The sequence below is a fragment of the Ranitomeya variabilis genome, chromosome 5 (genome assembly GCF_051348905.1).
Source record: "Ranitomeya variabilis isolate aRanVar5 chromosome 5, aRanVar5.hap1, whole genome shotgun sequence".
Lineage (NCBI taxonomy): Eukaryota > Metazoa > Chordata > Amphibia > Anura > Dendrobatidae > Ranitomeya > Ranitomeya variabilis.
Window position 1 is genome coordinate 575698845 of NC_135236.1, and position 17518 is coordinate 575716362.

Sequence of the window (17518 nt, forward strand, 5' to 3'; positions counted from 1 at the left end):
CCAGCACATACTCATACCCATTACTTTTTGGCAGCTGGATAAAGTCTATCTGTAATCGCTGGAACGGGTAGAGAGGTCGGACGTGGTGCTTCATAGGGGTCTTTGTTGTCTGTCCGGGATTATGTGCCAGGCATATAGCGCATGCAGCACAATAGTCTCTTGCATAGTTGCCAAAACCTGGAGCCAACCAGACTTGCTTTGCCAGCAGTGTCATTGCATTTGCAGACACATGAGTAGGGTGGTGCAGTCCACCAACTACAATCGGGTACCAGGCTCTAGGTAGACATATTAGTCCATCTTTCTTCCAAATTCCTGCTTGTTCTTCTGCCCCTTCCTTTTTCCACCTGTCCCTCTCCTCTTCTCCTGCATCTTCCTGTGCTTGTCTTAGTCTATCTTCAGTATTTTCTGTGGGGTTTACAGTATGGACCTGTTGTAAGGGTTTAACTGCCGCTGCTTTGGCTGCTTTGTCAGCCCTATCATTTCCCCTAGATTCCCTAGTGTCGAGTCTCACATGTGCAGCTACCTTAATTACTGCTACTTCTTTTGTTTCTTGTGCAGCCTCTAAGATCTGTTTGATCAGAGAAGCATGTTTTACAGGTTGTCCTGACGCTGTCATGTAACCTCTAGCTCTCCAGATTACTCCAAAATCAAACACAATACCATGTGCATACCTAGAATCAGTGTATATATTAGCTGTCTGATTCTCAGCTATTTTTAGTGCTTCAATCAATGCTGTTAGTTCTGCTTCTTGTGCAGACTGTTTCGGTGGAAGCGGTTCTGCTTTGAGAGTTTCAGATTCTGACACAACTGCATACCCTGTATGGAAGTTACCTGTGTCATCTGCAAACCTACTACCATCTATAAACAGCTCTAAATCTGGATTTTGAAGTGGTGTTTCGGATACATTGGGTAAGCCTACCGTTTCTTGTAAAATGAGCTCTGTACAATCATGTGTGTCTGTAGGGAAAAAATTTGCGTGTGGATCAGTGTCCTTATTCCCCCCTTCAGACTCGAGAGGTAGCAGTGTTGCTAAATTAAGAGTCTGAAGCCTTGCAAATGTGATAGTAGAGGGGAGCAGCAAAGAACACTGTAGCCGCAAATGTCTGGCCATGGAAATGTGTTTTGGTTGGACCTGGTTTAATATCCCATAAACATCATGTGTAGTTTGAACTGTGAGTGGATACTCTAGGACAATTTCTGATGCTTTGTCCAACAATAGTGAGACAGCAACAACTACACGTACACAGGTTGGCGCTGCCCTAGCTACTGGATCTAACCTTGCTGAAAGATATGCAATTGGTCTTTGTTTCCCTGCATGCTTCTGAGTAAGAACTCCTGTAGCATGAGAATCAATTTCTGCAGCCATAAGCTGAAATGGTTTGGTGTAGTCTGGTAGCCCTAACGCTGGAGCTGAAACAAGGGCATCTTTTAATTGTTGGAACGAAATCTGACCTTCTTTTGTCAACAAATAAGGTTCACTTTTTACACAGTCATACAGTGGTTGCATTAGTTGACTGGCATGTATAATCCATTGTCTACAATGAGACACTATTCCTAGAAATGCTCGTAGCTGTTTATGATTTCTAGGCTCATTCATCTGTCTTATTGCTTCAGTTCTTTGAGGTGTAAGATGCTTTTTACCTTGAGAAATGCAATGACCTAGAAAGACCACTTTGATCCGACAAACTTGTAGCTTTTGTCTATTCACTTTACACCCTTCTTTTTCTAGAAAACATAGTAAACTTACAGTGGACCTTTCTGCGGTTTCTAGATCTGGGCAGCAAAGTAGTATGTCATCCACATACTGCAAAATTACTACCTGTGGTTCAGGTTCAAACCTCTGAAGGACTGTTTGTAGGGCATTTGAATAAAGAGTAGGGGAGTGTATCATTCCCTGTGGAAGGCGTGTCCACGCCAACTGTTTGCCCTTAAATGTAAATGCAAACAAATGCCAACTATCTTGGTGTAAAGGAACCGAGAAAAATGCATTTGAAAGATCTATTACAGTAAATACTTGAGAACTGACTGGTATCTGTGATAATAACGTATGAGGATTGGGTACAACTGGGGTGATTGGATCTAGAACCTTGTTTATTTCTCTTAGATCATGTACCATACGATATTTGGGTGTAGAACTCTTATCAAGAGTTCTCTTCTTGACTGGATACAGAGGAGTGTTAGCAGGTGATTGTATCTCTACCAAAACTCCTTTCTCTCTGTATTCCTCTATCTGTTTTGTAATCGCTAGTTCCTGTTGGGCACTCACAGGGTATTGTCTGAGCTGTGGGAGAACAGTTCCTGGTTGCACAGATAATTTTACAGGAGAGATATGCAATAATCCCACATCAGTGTCACCCTGTGCCCACAGTGTTTCTGGGATCATTGAGAGGTCTAGATCTGTGGTGTATTCTTTCTCTTCCGTAAAATCCTCAAAAGCCTGAATTCTGACATATTGTTCTAATGATTCTGCATCATCAGGGATAGTCAACATAACTGTGCCATCTTTCCTAAAATTGATATTAGCTTCTAATTTCTTTAGGACATCAGTTCCCAACAAACATGTTGGGGCACCTCTGGCATACAAAAATCTGGATGCAAAACATTTAGGTCCTAATGAGACCTCTAGGGGCACAGTATATGGCAGTGTTCGAATTACCCCATCATAACCCTCAGCTATTCTGACAGGCTTATGATTTTCTTTTATATCCATGGCTATTCCTAAACATCGTTGTTTCACAATATTTGGTTGTTCTAACGTCCTCCAGTCTGGAGTAGCGGCTTTGAACTTTTCCTTTTGTTTCTCAAACATTGTAACAAAAACTTGGCAAAATGCCAAATGCTAATTTTTTGCACGAAGAATTATCAATCAAAACATATCACTTTGATAAAAACAGAACTTCAAAATTATGTTCAGACAAAAAGTTATAAGGATTTCTAAAAAATTGGCTTTGTGCCAAAAAGAAATAATCTTCCAGCAACTTAACAATTTCCTTTGTCTAGACAATCAAACTTACAAAAATCCATCTATTACCTCGTTCCTTGCTCATTCTTTCCCATTCTGTGCTGAACACAAGTGCTTCTGAAATTCCCAATTTTTCTCTTACCCTTCTAATCTGTCTTCTGACTGTCTTCCCACATCTTTCCTGTATGATATCTGCTGCTTCCACTTGTCCTAAGACAGTTTTTGTCTGTTTATTTCCCATTTTTCTTTTCAATATTAGCTATGACTACCTTAGGTGACGTTTGGACAATCACTTACTCTGTGGTGATGTCTCGTTGCCTTCTCTCCTAGGGAGCTAAAATATTGAAAGGCTCGTCTGCTCCGTTTCTTCTAATATGCAGGACGTACTTGAGTGCTATTGCACATGCAAACAGACTCAGCAACACCATACAGATCACAAAACTTTCTGTCTCAGTTAGCATACTTGTCCCAGGCTCATGAAACCGCGTCCTGGGCTCATTCTATCAAACCTTATCCAGAAATGAAGGAGGTTAAGCACTTAATGAATAGTCAAGCATGGGCGGAGGTCTCCTCGAAAGGACGCAAACACATGACCCAGTTAGGCTGACTTCCGTGTATAAGGCTTATACCCCAACTATTTCGGCTTATTTTCTACGTACTTTTGCTCTTCTTTCACAACATGCCACAACCTTCACACTGTTCACACACTGCCAGGGACAGGACTTATAAATCTATACAATATGGTAACCCAAGTTTTATAGGTATCTACTCACTACTAGACTAACCCAGCGTGACACGGCTCATAGAGATCTTTCGGATAATACAGGGCAGATAAAAGAGAACTAATAATGTCTCTTACCTGGCCAGGTTTTTCAGTTCATTTGCCGTCCATTATCCCAGATCTCCGTTGTCCGTATCCACAGGTGAATCTTGAGTAGATACTCTCGCCTCGGGTCCCTGTTCGGGCGCCAAAGAATGTTGAGTCCTCTCCGTCCCTGGCTTCCTGGATGGGATCCAAATAAATGACACGCAGCACAAAGGTTGTGTGTTCATACATAGGGATGGCCTCAGAGCACGCCTCTCTTCACTGGGCACGATCCCTTCTTTATATAGATAAAAAGTTTAGACATTTTTCAGACATGCGCATAAGCGCTCATATTTCATAATCACTTACAAAGCAAGTCTATTCTAGTGTAGAGTTACAATTATTTGGTATGTGGATAAAAAAGCTACAATTTCAAGGAGGAATGCGCGCGTGATTACTAACAAAACAAAGAAGATGTCAAGTTTGCAGAAATATACTTCTTGCTGTATCTATCAGATTTCTCAGGAGGAAGACAAAATGGATTCTTTGGTTCAGTCTGATCTCTACAACAATCTTTAATATGTTCATTGACTTCAACGCAAGGAAAACTCCATCTTTTATTGTACGAGTTGACATTTTACCAGGTATTGACTAGCATATGTTAATATTGCTTTTTAAAGGTATGCTAAATGAAAGCAACCAAAAAAATCAGGCAAATGTGTATCAGCTAAGCAAATAAGCTAATAGGGTATGCAATGTGATGATATTCACAATTATTATTTTTTTTCAAGGTGAAGGCATGTAGTAAGAATAATCTAATAATGACTCCTGGTGTTTTAGTAATAAGAAATGTGACTAGCTCCAGAGTCAATTAAACATTCATATACTGTAATAGAAAATTACTAAAAAGTTAGGCAGGCTTTCAGTATCTATCCATTTTGTATATGCAATATCAAACTTGACTAAATTTAGTTAGTGCTAGGAGCCGCCAACAAAAAAACTGTAGTGGTAAGTCCGCAATGCAACTCACAATGTTTAGTTCCTGGTGCGTTAACAGTATTTGCTTAACCTCTTTAGACTTCAAAAACAATGTAGGATTTGATGCAAAGGGTATTTTTTTTATTAAAATGCTGATTTTGCCTATGAATCCCCCAAAACTTAGAAAACATGTAATATATACAATAGCATAGATCTGGCAGTAAAAAATAAAAAAATTCATCCTCTTTCAGGGTCCTGGCTATATCTCACAGCTGGGTACTTACCTGCTGCTACTAGACTGCAGGAGCAGAAGTTTTAACCCCACACCATCAATTTACAATGGCACTGGGTTAAAGCCCAGAACCAAGCACCTTAAGTTTATATTTGTGATCTGGTCAATCAACTTTTTACTGGGCAAACTAGGATTTATAATTAAAGACTTAAAACCTTTTTTTACAATATTTATTACCGTATTTTTCGCTTTTTTAAGGCACCTGATTATAAGACGCACCCCCAAATTTGGTGAAGAAAAAGAGAAAAAAATATTTTTTATGTTAAATGGGGGTCTGTCTTATAATGCCAGTGTCCATCTTACAAATTATATGTCCCTCATCCTGGTATCTATATAACCCCCATCCTTGTGCCGGCACATGCCCCCCTGTGCTGCTGTCAGGCACATGCCCTCCTGGTCACTATATGCCCCCCTGTGCTGGCAGGCACATGCCCCCCTGGTCACAATATGTCCCACTATGCTGCTGGCAGACACATGCCGAGCCGTGCTGCTGGCAGACACATGCCCCCCCCGTGCTGCTGGCAGACACATGCCCCCCGTGCTGCTGGCAGACACATGCCCCCCTGTGCTGCTGGCAGACACATGATGAAATAACAAACACTTAACTCACCTTCTGATGATGGCTCCGTGCTCACAGCTCCTCGGTTGTGCTTCCTGTTTCCAAAGCATCGGATCATGTGACCTGGGCACACAGTGATGATATCACTGTGCTGTGCTGATCACACGATCAGATGTCAGCACAGAGCCACAGACACAGGAAGAGCAACTGAGGAGCTGTGAGCAGGGAGCCATCATCGGAAGGTGAGTAATACATCTGCTACAGTAGTGCAGTAACATGGAACAGGCAGCCAACTGGAAAGTGTTGAAAAAATACTGTTAGAATATTTTGTCTTAGTGCACTGATTTATACATGTGTATTTGGGTGGCTGTCTATATCAAACATACAAATGTTAGGGCTAGCGGAACGCACCAAATAATTAAAGAGATGGTATAAGGTGCGTTCGCAGCCCGGGGTCCACCATGCAGAGATGGAACCTGCTGCTGAGTAATGACAAACTATATGGTGGTACAGTGAGGATACACACACGGGTTAGCTTCACCCTGTATGAAAGAAGTGAATCCTGTTGCGTCACAGGGCCGTGGTACTGCACAAAGAGCACAAGCAAGGAGTCACAGAACTCAATCCCTAGACTTGGGTCAGGGAAGCGCTCTAATAGCGCACGACGCCGCTCTGGTGGTCACAGCAATAGATGCTGCATCGTGTGTTAAGTACTGATGGCTCTGTCGGGCGCTAGATAGCAATCCTCCTTATGCAAGTCATACACAAGGGAGGGGATGATTAATGAGCGACTCTCACACATCAACACACACACGTTTTCAAGTATACACTAGCGCATGGCCGAGCGGCCATGCAAACCTTTTATAGCAGCAGTGCTACAAGACCTTCCAGATGGTCCAATAGGAGCTGCAACAGGACCTGAGCATGTGATCCCCGACCTCCAATGGGAGGTCGTCCCGTGGGCATGCTCAGTATGGGAAAAGTAGGACTTAGTCCCAGAAAGACCAGCTCGCCGCTGATCAGTGCTGGCCACAATAGCAGAGCCTGGAAGGGCAGCAGTAACCAGTCGCACAGTATCAGCCTGAGCCAGATACTGGGACCGACATCTCCGCTGAGCAGGCTCCACTGTGGCTGGAGAAGAATGGGAGACCGCAGCGGAGATGGTTCGAGATTCCCCCTGTGCAGAGGCGGGAACCTGATACCTAACGCAAATAAATTCTATATACCAACATGTATAGAAATGTATATTTTTTATTAATAATGAATTGTAAAAAAAAGGTAAAAAAAAAGAAAACACAAGAAATTGCATCAGGCCTAGCAAGATGAAACTATGGCTCATGGTATATAAAAATTGCATAAAGAATGTGCAAAGTTGCATAAATTGCACAAAAATGTATACAATCACAGAATAAAGCCAGTGGTTACAAGCACAATACAAGGTGATAAGGTCATAGACCAAAAACAAGGTGCATAAGAAACATGGTGGTGCACCATCTTGGGTGTTAGGTCCGAGCATTCCTACATGAACAGTTTCCTGGAAAGTGGATTGTTCATCATGGGCCAGTTGAATGGCCACCAAGGTCTCCCGATCTCACCCCCTTAGACTTTTATCTTTGGGGTCATATGAAGGCAATTGTCTATGCTGTGAAGATACGAGATGTGCAGCATCTGAAACAACGGATAGTGGAAACCTGTGCTAGCATTTCTTCTGCAGTGTTGCTACCAGTGTGTCAAGAGTGGGAGAAGAGGGTTGCATTGACAATCAGCACAATGGGCAGGACTTTGAACACATTTTATAAGTGGTCATAAACTTATAAATAACTCATGAAAGAATAAAGTTACGTAAAAACCAAGCACACCATTGTTTTTCTTGTGAAATTCTCAATAAGTTTGATCTTTCTCATGACCCTCTTCCCATTGAAAAAAATAAAGTTGGATCCAAAATGGCCAACTTCAAAATGGCCACCATGGTCACCACCCATCTTGAAAAGTTTTCCCCCTCCCATATACTAATGTGCCACAAACAAGAAGTTGATATCACCAACCATTCCCATTCCATTTTATTTAGGTGTATCCATATAAATAACCCACCCTTTATGTCAAATAGCATTAAGGGGTTAATGCTGTACATGCTTTGTTTTGCACGTTATGTTATCCTTAAAGGGAACCTCTCATTAGATTCATGCTGCTCAAAGTACGGGCACCATGAGTCAGAGTATTTGTGTGTGATTGCAGCTTGGTATTCTTTACTCTGAATTGCTGCATAATCTGACAAGCTGGCAGGGTACTACAGAGACTGACCTGACTGCACAGCCCCGGCTCGCTCTCCAATGCAGTCTGCGGCTGGCTTCTCCACGCCCATTATCAGATGATTAACAGTTCTCTCATGTGTCTGTACATAGGAAGAGACATGTCAATAAACTGGAGTCAGAAGAAGCTGGATGGTTTTTCAAATTATGTCTTCTCTGAAATGCTGCTGCATTGTAAAGTAAAGCACATGGCTGCAATAGTGTGGCCAGCCAGGCTCTGATTCATGGTGCCCGAGGTTTGGGCAGCAAGAATACAATGACAGGTCATTTTACCAAAACTTGGCTATGTTATTCACATCACAATTTCTCATTAAAGGGAAGACCAAGTGAAAATAATCTTCTTATATTTCAGAGATACATGTGAGCAGGTCGCCTTGTGATCTGAGAATAGCACTGTTTTTAAGATTGATAGGACTTACAAAGGTGCTTAAACCATTTAGTCACTGGGTACATATTTGTTACTGAAAATTCAGCACTTTCACATGGAACAGCCACTCATCTCTGATAGACTAAAACAAGAGATGTATATGTTTTCTGTTAAAATGCTCCCTAAGACCATGTTCACATTATAGAAGTTTGGCACAGTGTTTGATACCAAGACTGAACTATGTGAACAAGTCCATAAGGTAGTATGGAACAGGTTTTTGTTTTCATCACAGTCCAGCCGTTGTTTTCTGTTCGACAAAAATGTCTCTTTCTTTCTTTCTGCAATTTGCATTGTTGAGTGTTATTTAATTTCTCTCGAGTGTGGAATCAGTTGGTATAATTTTCTCCAGATGTTGCCACCGGCTATTGATGTAGCTTTCCAAATATTGACAATCTTAATTTTTTTCAAAGTCGGTTCTTTTTCTGACTGCCAGTTTTCTGCTTGACCTGATCAGCTGCAGCAAAACAGGAATAGCTCCCATGAACAGTTTCATTTTGTGTATGTCAGTCCCCTGGAGTGTTTAGTCGCCATGCTGTCCAACCATCTGTATTTTATTGATGATGGCAAAAGGAAAAGAGAATTGATGCTAACTGGGATTTCCTAAAGGGTTGAAATATGTAATGTCAAGTCAAGGTGAACAAACTCTCCGCAACATCCAGAGACTTTAGAATTCTTTAGAAACAGAGGAATTAATAACAGTGTTATACGTTTCCCTCAATGCTGAAAACACAAAGCTTTATTACATTCTCAACCTCTGCAGAATATTCACTTATTCACTGCTTTGTTTCCAAGTAATCTATGTAACTAGAGCAACCTAGAGAGTGCCAAGATCTAATGATAAATCTGGACCAGGGGCGGACATACCATTGGGGACCACACAGGGGATCAAGATATAAGGGGGTCTACCACCCCCAAAGAAGGACCCAGCCATTGTTCTTGCTCAGAAGCCTTCTTTCTGGACCATTCTTTCATGAATTTTAACCGGAGCAGTAAAATTACTAGGGTGCTAAAGTAGTAAAAAAAAAAATTCACACATTTTCCTGTGCTAATGCTATTTAACAGCACACTTGTCAAACATTTCAAAACAAAATGTTTTTCAACATTTGAGTAGAGAAAAAAAATTATGGCTCATTGATCTACCACCCTAGATTTACTAATGGCTACCTAAATATTGAACATCTCAGATGAGTGTAGAAAAGGAACAGAACCATGTGATTGTGAACACTTAAATTGGCTTAGTGGAATGAATATTAAGTACAAAATCATACAAGAATTCTTTACATTCACTGTATACAGTTATCAATAGCGTTGTTAAGACACTTTTGGATCTATTCACACTAAAAAATCTATTACATATATCTAAATGATCTTGCTTCTGCAGCATCTGTACAGCTTTATGTAAACCCCAATTTAGGTAAATGGAGTAGTCATGGATATGTCCGCAACAAACACTTTCTTTTCCACTTTACTTTGATGCATCTTTTTGCAAACCTGTAATATATACAGAGGTGCATTTCTTTACCTTTTTCTCCTGACCTAACGTATCTCAAGATGTGTGGCACAACATGACCAGCTTTGAAAAATAATGTTATGATATCCTTCTGAGCTTAAAGTACCGTCACACTCAACGATGCTGCAGCGATATAGACAACGAGCCGATTGCTGCAGCATCACTGTTTAGGTCGCTGTAGAGACGTCAAACACAGCAGCTCCAGAATGATGCAGGAGCGATCCAGTGACGTAACGGTGACTCACTTATCGTTCTCACAGGTCGTTAGCTCCATGTAAACATTGCTGACATCGTTGCTTTTGCTGTCAAACATGACGATACACTCCGACCTGACGACGAAATAAAGTTCTGGCCTTCTAGCTCCGACCAGCGATATCACAGCGGGATCCAGATCGCTGCTGCGTGTCAAACACAACGTGATCGCTATCCAGGACGCTGCAACGTCACGGATCGTTCTCGTTCTCGTTGTATAGTCGCTGAGTGTGAAGGTACCTTTATGCTACTGTGACAGGTGATACCTGCGGCCTGATTCACGGTCAGTATGCATCAGACCCTGGCTGCGTGAGTTTAGCTATATATGTTTCATTCTGAAGTGCTGCAGTGTTTCAGAGAAAAACATAGTTGCATAGCTGCCGGGGACCATGCCGCACAGGAGACTAGTCAGATAGGCCGATCTCTGGTGGCTTCTCCTCGGCAAGACTGATAACAGCAGCTTGATGAAGAGCTAAGATGGAGGGAGAGGACAGCATCCTACTGCTGTATAGAAATCAATGGAGAGGTGGCTGGTATCTCAGTATTTAACTCATCAGCCTGGAACGTAACTACTGCGCACATAAGCTATGTATGATGTTAGATCAAAGTTCTCATTGCAGTTGAATGAGAGCAAGTGGAAAAAGCAAGACACGTGCTTATTTTCACATTGTCTAACTATACTTGCTTTATAATATGGGAATACTTTCTTTTTGATGAATTGTGGAAAGGTAAGGCTGGTCAGTGCTGTATGGTATGTACTGTATTTCTTCTGTTGGCGACAGCAATGCTTATATATAGTATCTGGATGAAGTTTTTATCAAGAGACACAAATGTTTGTCTGCTGTAACCCCTTAGTATTACGCTATCTATTTTCTGAATGACTGACACAGCTGCAAGGGATGGTGGACATAAATTGCTGGTTTTCTCTATGCACAGTGTCTCTGTTGGTTCTTGGCTGGAGAATTAACCTGTACTATAATACCTCACCATAATCATTTATGTAGTTTAATTCATGACTTAATTGAATGACATTTCTTGCAGTCTTCATATATTCCCATCCTTTTTTCTGCTTGAAAAATACATTTTCTATACGTGGTTTGCATGGAATTAGAAAGTCTTCTAAACTACACCAGTATTTGTGGATACTGTGCTCTTTTCCTCATAAGAATGATTAGACCAAAATATAACAATGAATTTTGGAATAAAAAAGGAAAGAAGTTTTTAGCTGAGTTGTGTACAGAATTTCATAAAGATTGTCTTTCTCCCTGGATGCCTTGGCCTATGGTATGATGTAAGGATTAGTTAACATGAAGCTTTGTTTTCTATACTTTTAGCTGTCACATAGAAAATATCAGTATTAGCTCTTTCAAGACAGGGATATTTTTTTTTTTCATTTTTGTTCTTTGTTTTTCTCCTTTCCTTTTTCCAGGTACAATACCATTTTTATTCCATTGCAATAATAGCTGTATAAGGCTAGTTTCACACTAGCGTTAACTGCATTACGTCGCAAATCCGTTTTTTGGCCGAAAAAACGGATGCGTCAAAAAAGTGAAAAACGGTGACAAACGTATGCCACGCATCCAGCATTTCGACGGATCCGTCGCAAATCCGCTAAACGTTTCCGTCGAAAATACTGGATGCGTTGCATACGTTGTATCCGTTTTACCATCCGTTGTATCCGTTTTTCCGACGGATCCGTTTTTAAAAGGGGAGGCTCCCAAAATTTGATTGGCTACTGGAAAATTTGAAAAACTATATAGTACTGTATTTACAGCCCATCTTTGTGGGTTTAGTTTTGTGGCAGCGATGGAAGGTGTTCTTGGTAGGATTGCTAGTTTGGTTACCGACGTTATCTTTGAGACAAATCGCCTGGATATCATAGTGCGGGAGAAGGAGGCGGCAGCGGAAAGGCGTAGGATGCTTCTGCAGCAACGGAGACGAAGACGAATGTGGATTCATCCTATTAATCAACTACGGATGACCCGGGGTGTCCAGTCCACTCTGTACCTGGAGTTGCGGCACAATCCACACAAATTCCACAACTATGTGCGGATGAGGATGGAACATTTCGATTTTTTGCTTGCAAAACTGGAGGATGTCATCCGAAGACAGGATACAAGGATGAGGCTTGCCATCACACCGGCGGAGCGGCTGATGGTGACCCTGCGGTAAGCCTCTTTTTTTTATTTCATTGCTGATATTGAATGTTATATTACATGCTGCAGATAATACTGCGCTGACATATTGCGCACTATTTTCTGCAGCATGTAGTTTGGGTTTTCTTGGCGGACATTCAACTGCTTTATTTAAATGTCATTGCTGCTATTGAATGTTAGATAACAGACTGCAGAAAATACTGCGCTGAAAAATTGCGTTGCATGTTCTGCAGTTTTTTTTTTTTTTTTTTTGGGTTTTTTGGGTTTGATGACATGCAACTGCTTTTTTTCTGTCATTGGTCATTTTGAATGTTATATTACATGCTGCAGACAATACTGCGCTGACATATTGCGCACTATTTTCTGCAGCATGTAGTTTGGGTTTTCTTGGCGGACATTCAACTGCTTTATTTAAATGTCATTGCTGCTATTGAATGTTAGATAACAGACTGCAGAAAATACTGCGCTGAAAAATTGCGTTGCATGTTCTGCAGTTTTTTTTTTGTTTTTTTTTGGGTTTTTTGGGTTTGATGACATGCAACTGCTTTTTTTCTGTCATTGGTCATTTTGAATGTTATATTACATGCTGCAGACAATACTGCGCTGACATATTGCGCACTATTTTCTGCAGCATGTAGTTTGGGTTTTCTTGGCGGACATTCCACTGTTTTTTAACACCGGTTTCATGCTGGTTTCATTGGGTGTCCTGTCCTTAAAAAAAAAATTAACAGTGCCATATTAAAAATTGTTTGTCTGTGCAATATTTTCTAACATTTTTAAATTTTTTTTTTATACAGTTTCCTAGCTACGGGTGAATCTATGACTTCGCTCCATTATCAGTTCAGGCTGGGCATTTCAACTATCTCTGGAATAGTGAAGGACACATGTCGGGCTGTTTGGACCACTTTGCAACCAGAGTATATCCCCCAACCATCCATGGAAATCTGGTTGCGAAGTGCAGAAGAGTTTCAGCAAATTTGCAATTTCCCTAATTGTGTGGGTGCAGTTGACGGGAAACATATAAGGATTGCGAAACCGGCAGGAACAGGATCGGAGTATTATAATTATAAGAAGTATTTCTCCATCGTCCTTATGGCTATTGCAGACGCCAACTGCAGGTTCCTTGCCGTGGACATTGGAGCGTATGGACGGTCCAACGATTCGCAAGTGTTTAAAAACTCTCCGATGGGTCGTTGCCTTTATGGAGAGAGCTACGATTTTCCGCCAGCCAGACCACTGCCAGGAACAAATGACCCAGCCCTGGAATATGTCTTTGTAGGTGATGAAGCCTTTCAACTGTCGCTGCACCTACTGAAACCGTACAGTAGCCGGAACTTAAACCATACCAAGCGGGTCTTTAATTACCGGCTTACTAGAGCACGAAGAGTAGTGGAGTGTTCCTTTGGCATATTGACGGCGAAGTGGCGAGTTCTGCTGACGGCTATCAAGCTGAAAACAACAACTATAGACGAGGTAGTTAAAGCCTGTGTGGTGCTCCACAACTTTGTCCTGTCAAAGGAGCCCGTTTCTTTGGATGATGAAGAGTTGGAGACCACCTTGTGGGACTACCGCAGCAGCTCGTTTCGCTCTACAAGTTCAGTTACAAGGATGAGGGACCAGTTTGCCGATTATTTTGTCTCACCTGTCGGGCGGATCCCGTGGCAAGACATGATTGTGTAACCTGTTTCCCATGTGTAACCTGTTTCCCATGTGTTTTGGTTATGTAAAAAAAGTGTTTCTGCCCCCCCCCCAAAAAAAAAAGGCCCAAAAGCGTGGTTTTCTTGCTAGTAAAACCATTATGTTATACCTCTTACATGTCTGGTGTTTGTTTTTATTAAACCTTTTTTTATTATATAACCTTAATAAATCCACACACACACAAAGAGTAGAATTGTAATCCGAATTTTATTTTAACTCTTTTTTTTTTTTTTTTTGTTTTGCAAAAAAAATATATTTTTATTTTCCAACTTTTTTTTTGAAAAATGTGAACATTTTTTATAATATTATTTATATTAATAACAATTTACAAATTTTCAAATTGTTGGGTGGAGATATGAGAGGAGGATGGGCCGGAAGGTTGGACCACGTCGATAGGTGGGGAAACCCTACTTGTTTGGGGTGCAGTGGAAGGGGGGGGTAAACCAAGAGGCTGACCAGAGGGGGGTGGTGTTGGGGTAGGGGGAAGAGAAAAGTTCAGTAAGGAAAACATTGGGGAAGTAATTTGGTCTTGGGGCCGGGATTGTTGTGGGGACTGGGTTGGGTATTGTGACTGGGTAGGGTAGTGGGACTGGGTTTGGTAATGGTGCTGGTGTGGGTATTGGGGCTGGGTTTGGTAATGCTGGGTATGGTGTGGAATTGGAGTGGAGGTGTGGCGAGGTGTGTGGGTAGACTCGTTAACGGCCTGCAGTAGAGCATTATGGCAGGTATTCATTACCCGCATCTGTTGCTCAAAAGATAGTTTCTCCATGGTCCTGAGCATGGAGTTAAAAAAAATATTGGCCGGATCGGGACTTACAGCTGAATGCAGCCTATCCAAGCGACTGCTGGTTTCACGGCTTGTTTCACTGATGCGTGACTGCACCATGTTGAAACCAGCAGTCACTTGCTCTCCCAAAATTTTGAAAGAGCCTTGGAAGGATGCATTCAGGTGCAAGAACTCAGGAGCATAGCTCTTTTCCTGACCCCTCTGTCGCTGCCGCCACGAACCTAATGGTGGTGTCGAGGTGGCAGGATCAGAGGGGTGGGGTAAAGGAAACGCTATCTGTTCAGCATCAGATGCGAGCAATGAAGGCTGCAATAATGCTCCACTGCTTGGGACGGATGAAGTGGAGGGGACAGAGGGGTCAGAGGAGGGGTCAGAGGAGGGGACAGAGGTGTGGGGCCTACCGACGTGGCCCTCAGTGGCGGACTCAGGAGGGATCGCTCCAGAGGGCGCAGAGGAAGATGCAGGCGCCCGGTGGCTGGAGAAGGTGCTGTGAAAGAAAAAACAAAAGAAATTAATACATTGGAATGAAAAAGCCCTGACTGAAAGCAAACTAAGTAGACAGGTTAACATGGTTATAATTGGGCTGTAGAATACTTACACTCTGCTTAGCATGGTTCGCCTCAGGAAGGAGAGGGCCTGGCCATATTTATATCTGCTCCTCTTCCTTCCTGCAGAGCCACTCGGGGCCTTCATCTCATCATTGAATTCCCTCTTAAAGCGATCCCTCAGTGACCGCCACCGCTTCCTAACCTTTCCAACTGTGAAGACAAGAATCAAAAGAAAAAACAAAAAATTGGTAAATGCAATACATTACAGTCAGCTCAAAACATCACTGGAAAGTGAATACTTACCTAGTTTGCTCTGCTGCTGAGGATGAAGGCTCTCCCGCCTTGGAAACAGGGTGCGACACACTTCGTCCCAGAGCCGACGGGTGACACCGGTATCTGCATGCCTGCGGTCAGCCATGTTCCACAGCGGCTCCCACTCACGAACCTCCTCGATGAGACAGTCTACATCAATGTCATCATCATCATCCTCCTCTTCTGCGGGAGCACGCTGTGAAGCCTGTGTCAAAAAAAAAAAAAAAGGAAAACAAACAAATTAGTACACTGAAATACTAAAGTACCAATAGAATCCCCCTCCCCCCAAAAAAAAAAAACTCACTGATGGCCGACCGCGGCGACGAGTCCGCCGACTCTGGGACTGTCTGGGAGAGCCTTCAGCGGCAGCAGCAGCCTGAAATAAAGGAAACAAATTCTCAGTTAAGGTAGGCAGGTGTTTAGTAATCTGTTTTGTGTATGGTGCAGTGTGATGTGCAAAACAACTGTTTCACCAATACTTACACTTGGTTCCTCCTCCACTTGCATCTCTCCACCCGTCTCGCCCCCTTCTGACAGCTCCTCATCTGATTCAGCTTCCTGTTGAAACATAATTTATGCATGTAGTTATCCATAAAAATGTAATTTAAAGAAATTTAAAAAAAAAAAAATGTTGTGTTAATTTACCGATAAACGCTGTTGCTGTGGAGGAGGGCTGTCAGAAGAGGACATTGTTGATGTACAAAGGCCGGTGGCTGTGGTCCTGGTGGGATAGCCGGTGGCTGTGGTCCTGGTGGGATAGCCGGTGGCTGTGGTCCTGGTGGGATAGCCGGTGGCTGTGGTCCTGGTGGCTCTGTAAGTTAAAAAGACACTTGCAATCTGCTCTACACATTGCAGTAGCAGATTTGGGGTCTTCAAAACTTACTTTTAAAGAATAGAAAATGTGGTCCTGGTGGATAGCCGGTGGCTGTGGTCCTGGTGGGATAGCCGGTGGCTGTGGTCCTGGTGGGATAGCCGGTGGCTGTGGTCCTGGTGGGATAGCCGGTGGCTGTGGTCCTGGTGGCTCTGTAAGTTAAAAAGACACTTGCAATCTGCTCTACACATTGCAGTAGCAGATTTGGGGTCTTCAAAACTTACTTTTAAAGAATAGAAAATGTGGTCCTGGTGGATAGCCGGTGGCTGTGGTCCTGGTGGGATAGCCGGTGGCTGTGGTCCTGGTGGGATAGCCGGTGGCTGTGGTCCTGGTGGGATAGCCGGTGGCTGTGGTCCTGGTGGCTCTGTAAGTTAAAAAGACACTTGCAATCTGCTCTACACATTGCAGTAGCAGATTTGGGGTCTTCAAAACTTACTTTTAAAGAATAGAAAATGTGGTCCTGGTGGATAGCCGGTGGCTGTGGTCCTGGTGGGCAGCGGTCCTGGTTTATCTGTTAATATGTATAATGGATCTATAGTTAGACCACCCCCTGAACTAGGTAATGCTCAATGATAAACACCCTACTAAAATGATGTCAGAAATGTTCATACAGGTGAACACCAAAACCCCCCCCCAAAAAAAGTGGCACGATATACCATTAATTTCCATGTCCCATAAAATAAAATTTTTTAATGTTAACACCAAGAAAAAATATATTTGACACATTTTATGTAAAATAAATAACCTCCCCCCCCCCCCCCCCAAAAAAAAAAAAAAAAAAAAAATACAGGTTAACCTTTATTAAAAAAATTAGCCCTCAACCAACCCTGTATTGCATGTGTAACCATTGGTACATACACCAGTTTTAAATTTACCTTTATGAAATAATACTACGGAAATTTTTTTTATAAACATTTTATTATAATTTTTTTTTTCACTCTTTTTTTTTTTAAATCACAATTAGGAGCTGACATGCTCTTTATTTTAAATACAAGTACTTCAACTGCAAAAGGTTATAACTGTAATTTAAAAAAAATCAACACTTTTATTAA

At 42.1% G+C, this 17518-nt stretch overlaps 2 protein-coding genes across 7 annotated transcripts in view; one reads left to right on the forward strand and one right to left on the reverse strand.

Annotated features, from left to right (window-relative positions):
• The window catches only part of LOC143776520 (teneurin-2-like), a 3926626-nt gene that overhangs the window by 77903 nt on the left and 3831205 nt on the right, over positions 1–17518 (forward strand). The window lies entirely within an intron of this gene.
• LOC143776518 (uncharacterized) lies at positions 14173–16949 on the reverse strand. Its single transcript, XM_077265977.1, has 6 exons — positions 16241–16949; positions 16079–16153; positions 15900–15971; positions 15587–15800; positions 15334–15493; positions 14173–15222 (listed from the first exon to the last, which is right to left on the reverse strand). Exons 1-6 carry the CDS (start codon positions 16283–16285, stop codon positions 14274–14276), a joined length of 1515 nt encoding a protein of 504 aa, XP_077122092.1. The 5' UTR covers positions 16286–16949; the 3' UTR covers positions 14173–14273.

Excerpts from the sequence above, each read along its gene's own strand:
- LOC143776518 (XM_077265977.1), bottom strand. The coding sequence starts at position 16,285 with ATGTCCTCTTCTGACAGCCCTCCTCCACAGCAACAGCGTTTATCG. Across the intron at positions 15,972-16,078 it reads AAGTGGAGGAGGAACCAAGT|GCTGCTGCTGCCGCTGAAGG; the intron begins GTAAGTATTGGT and ends CCTTTATTTCAG. Across the intron at positions 15,801-15,899 it reads GTCGCCGCGGTCGGCCATCA|GCTTCACAGCGTGCTCCCGC; the intron begins GTGAGTTTTTTT and ends TTTTTGACACAG.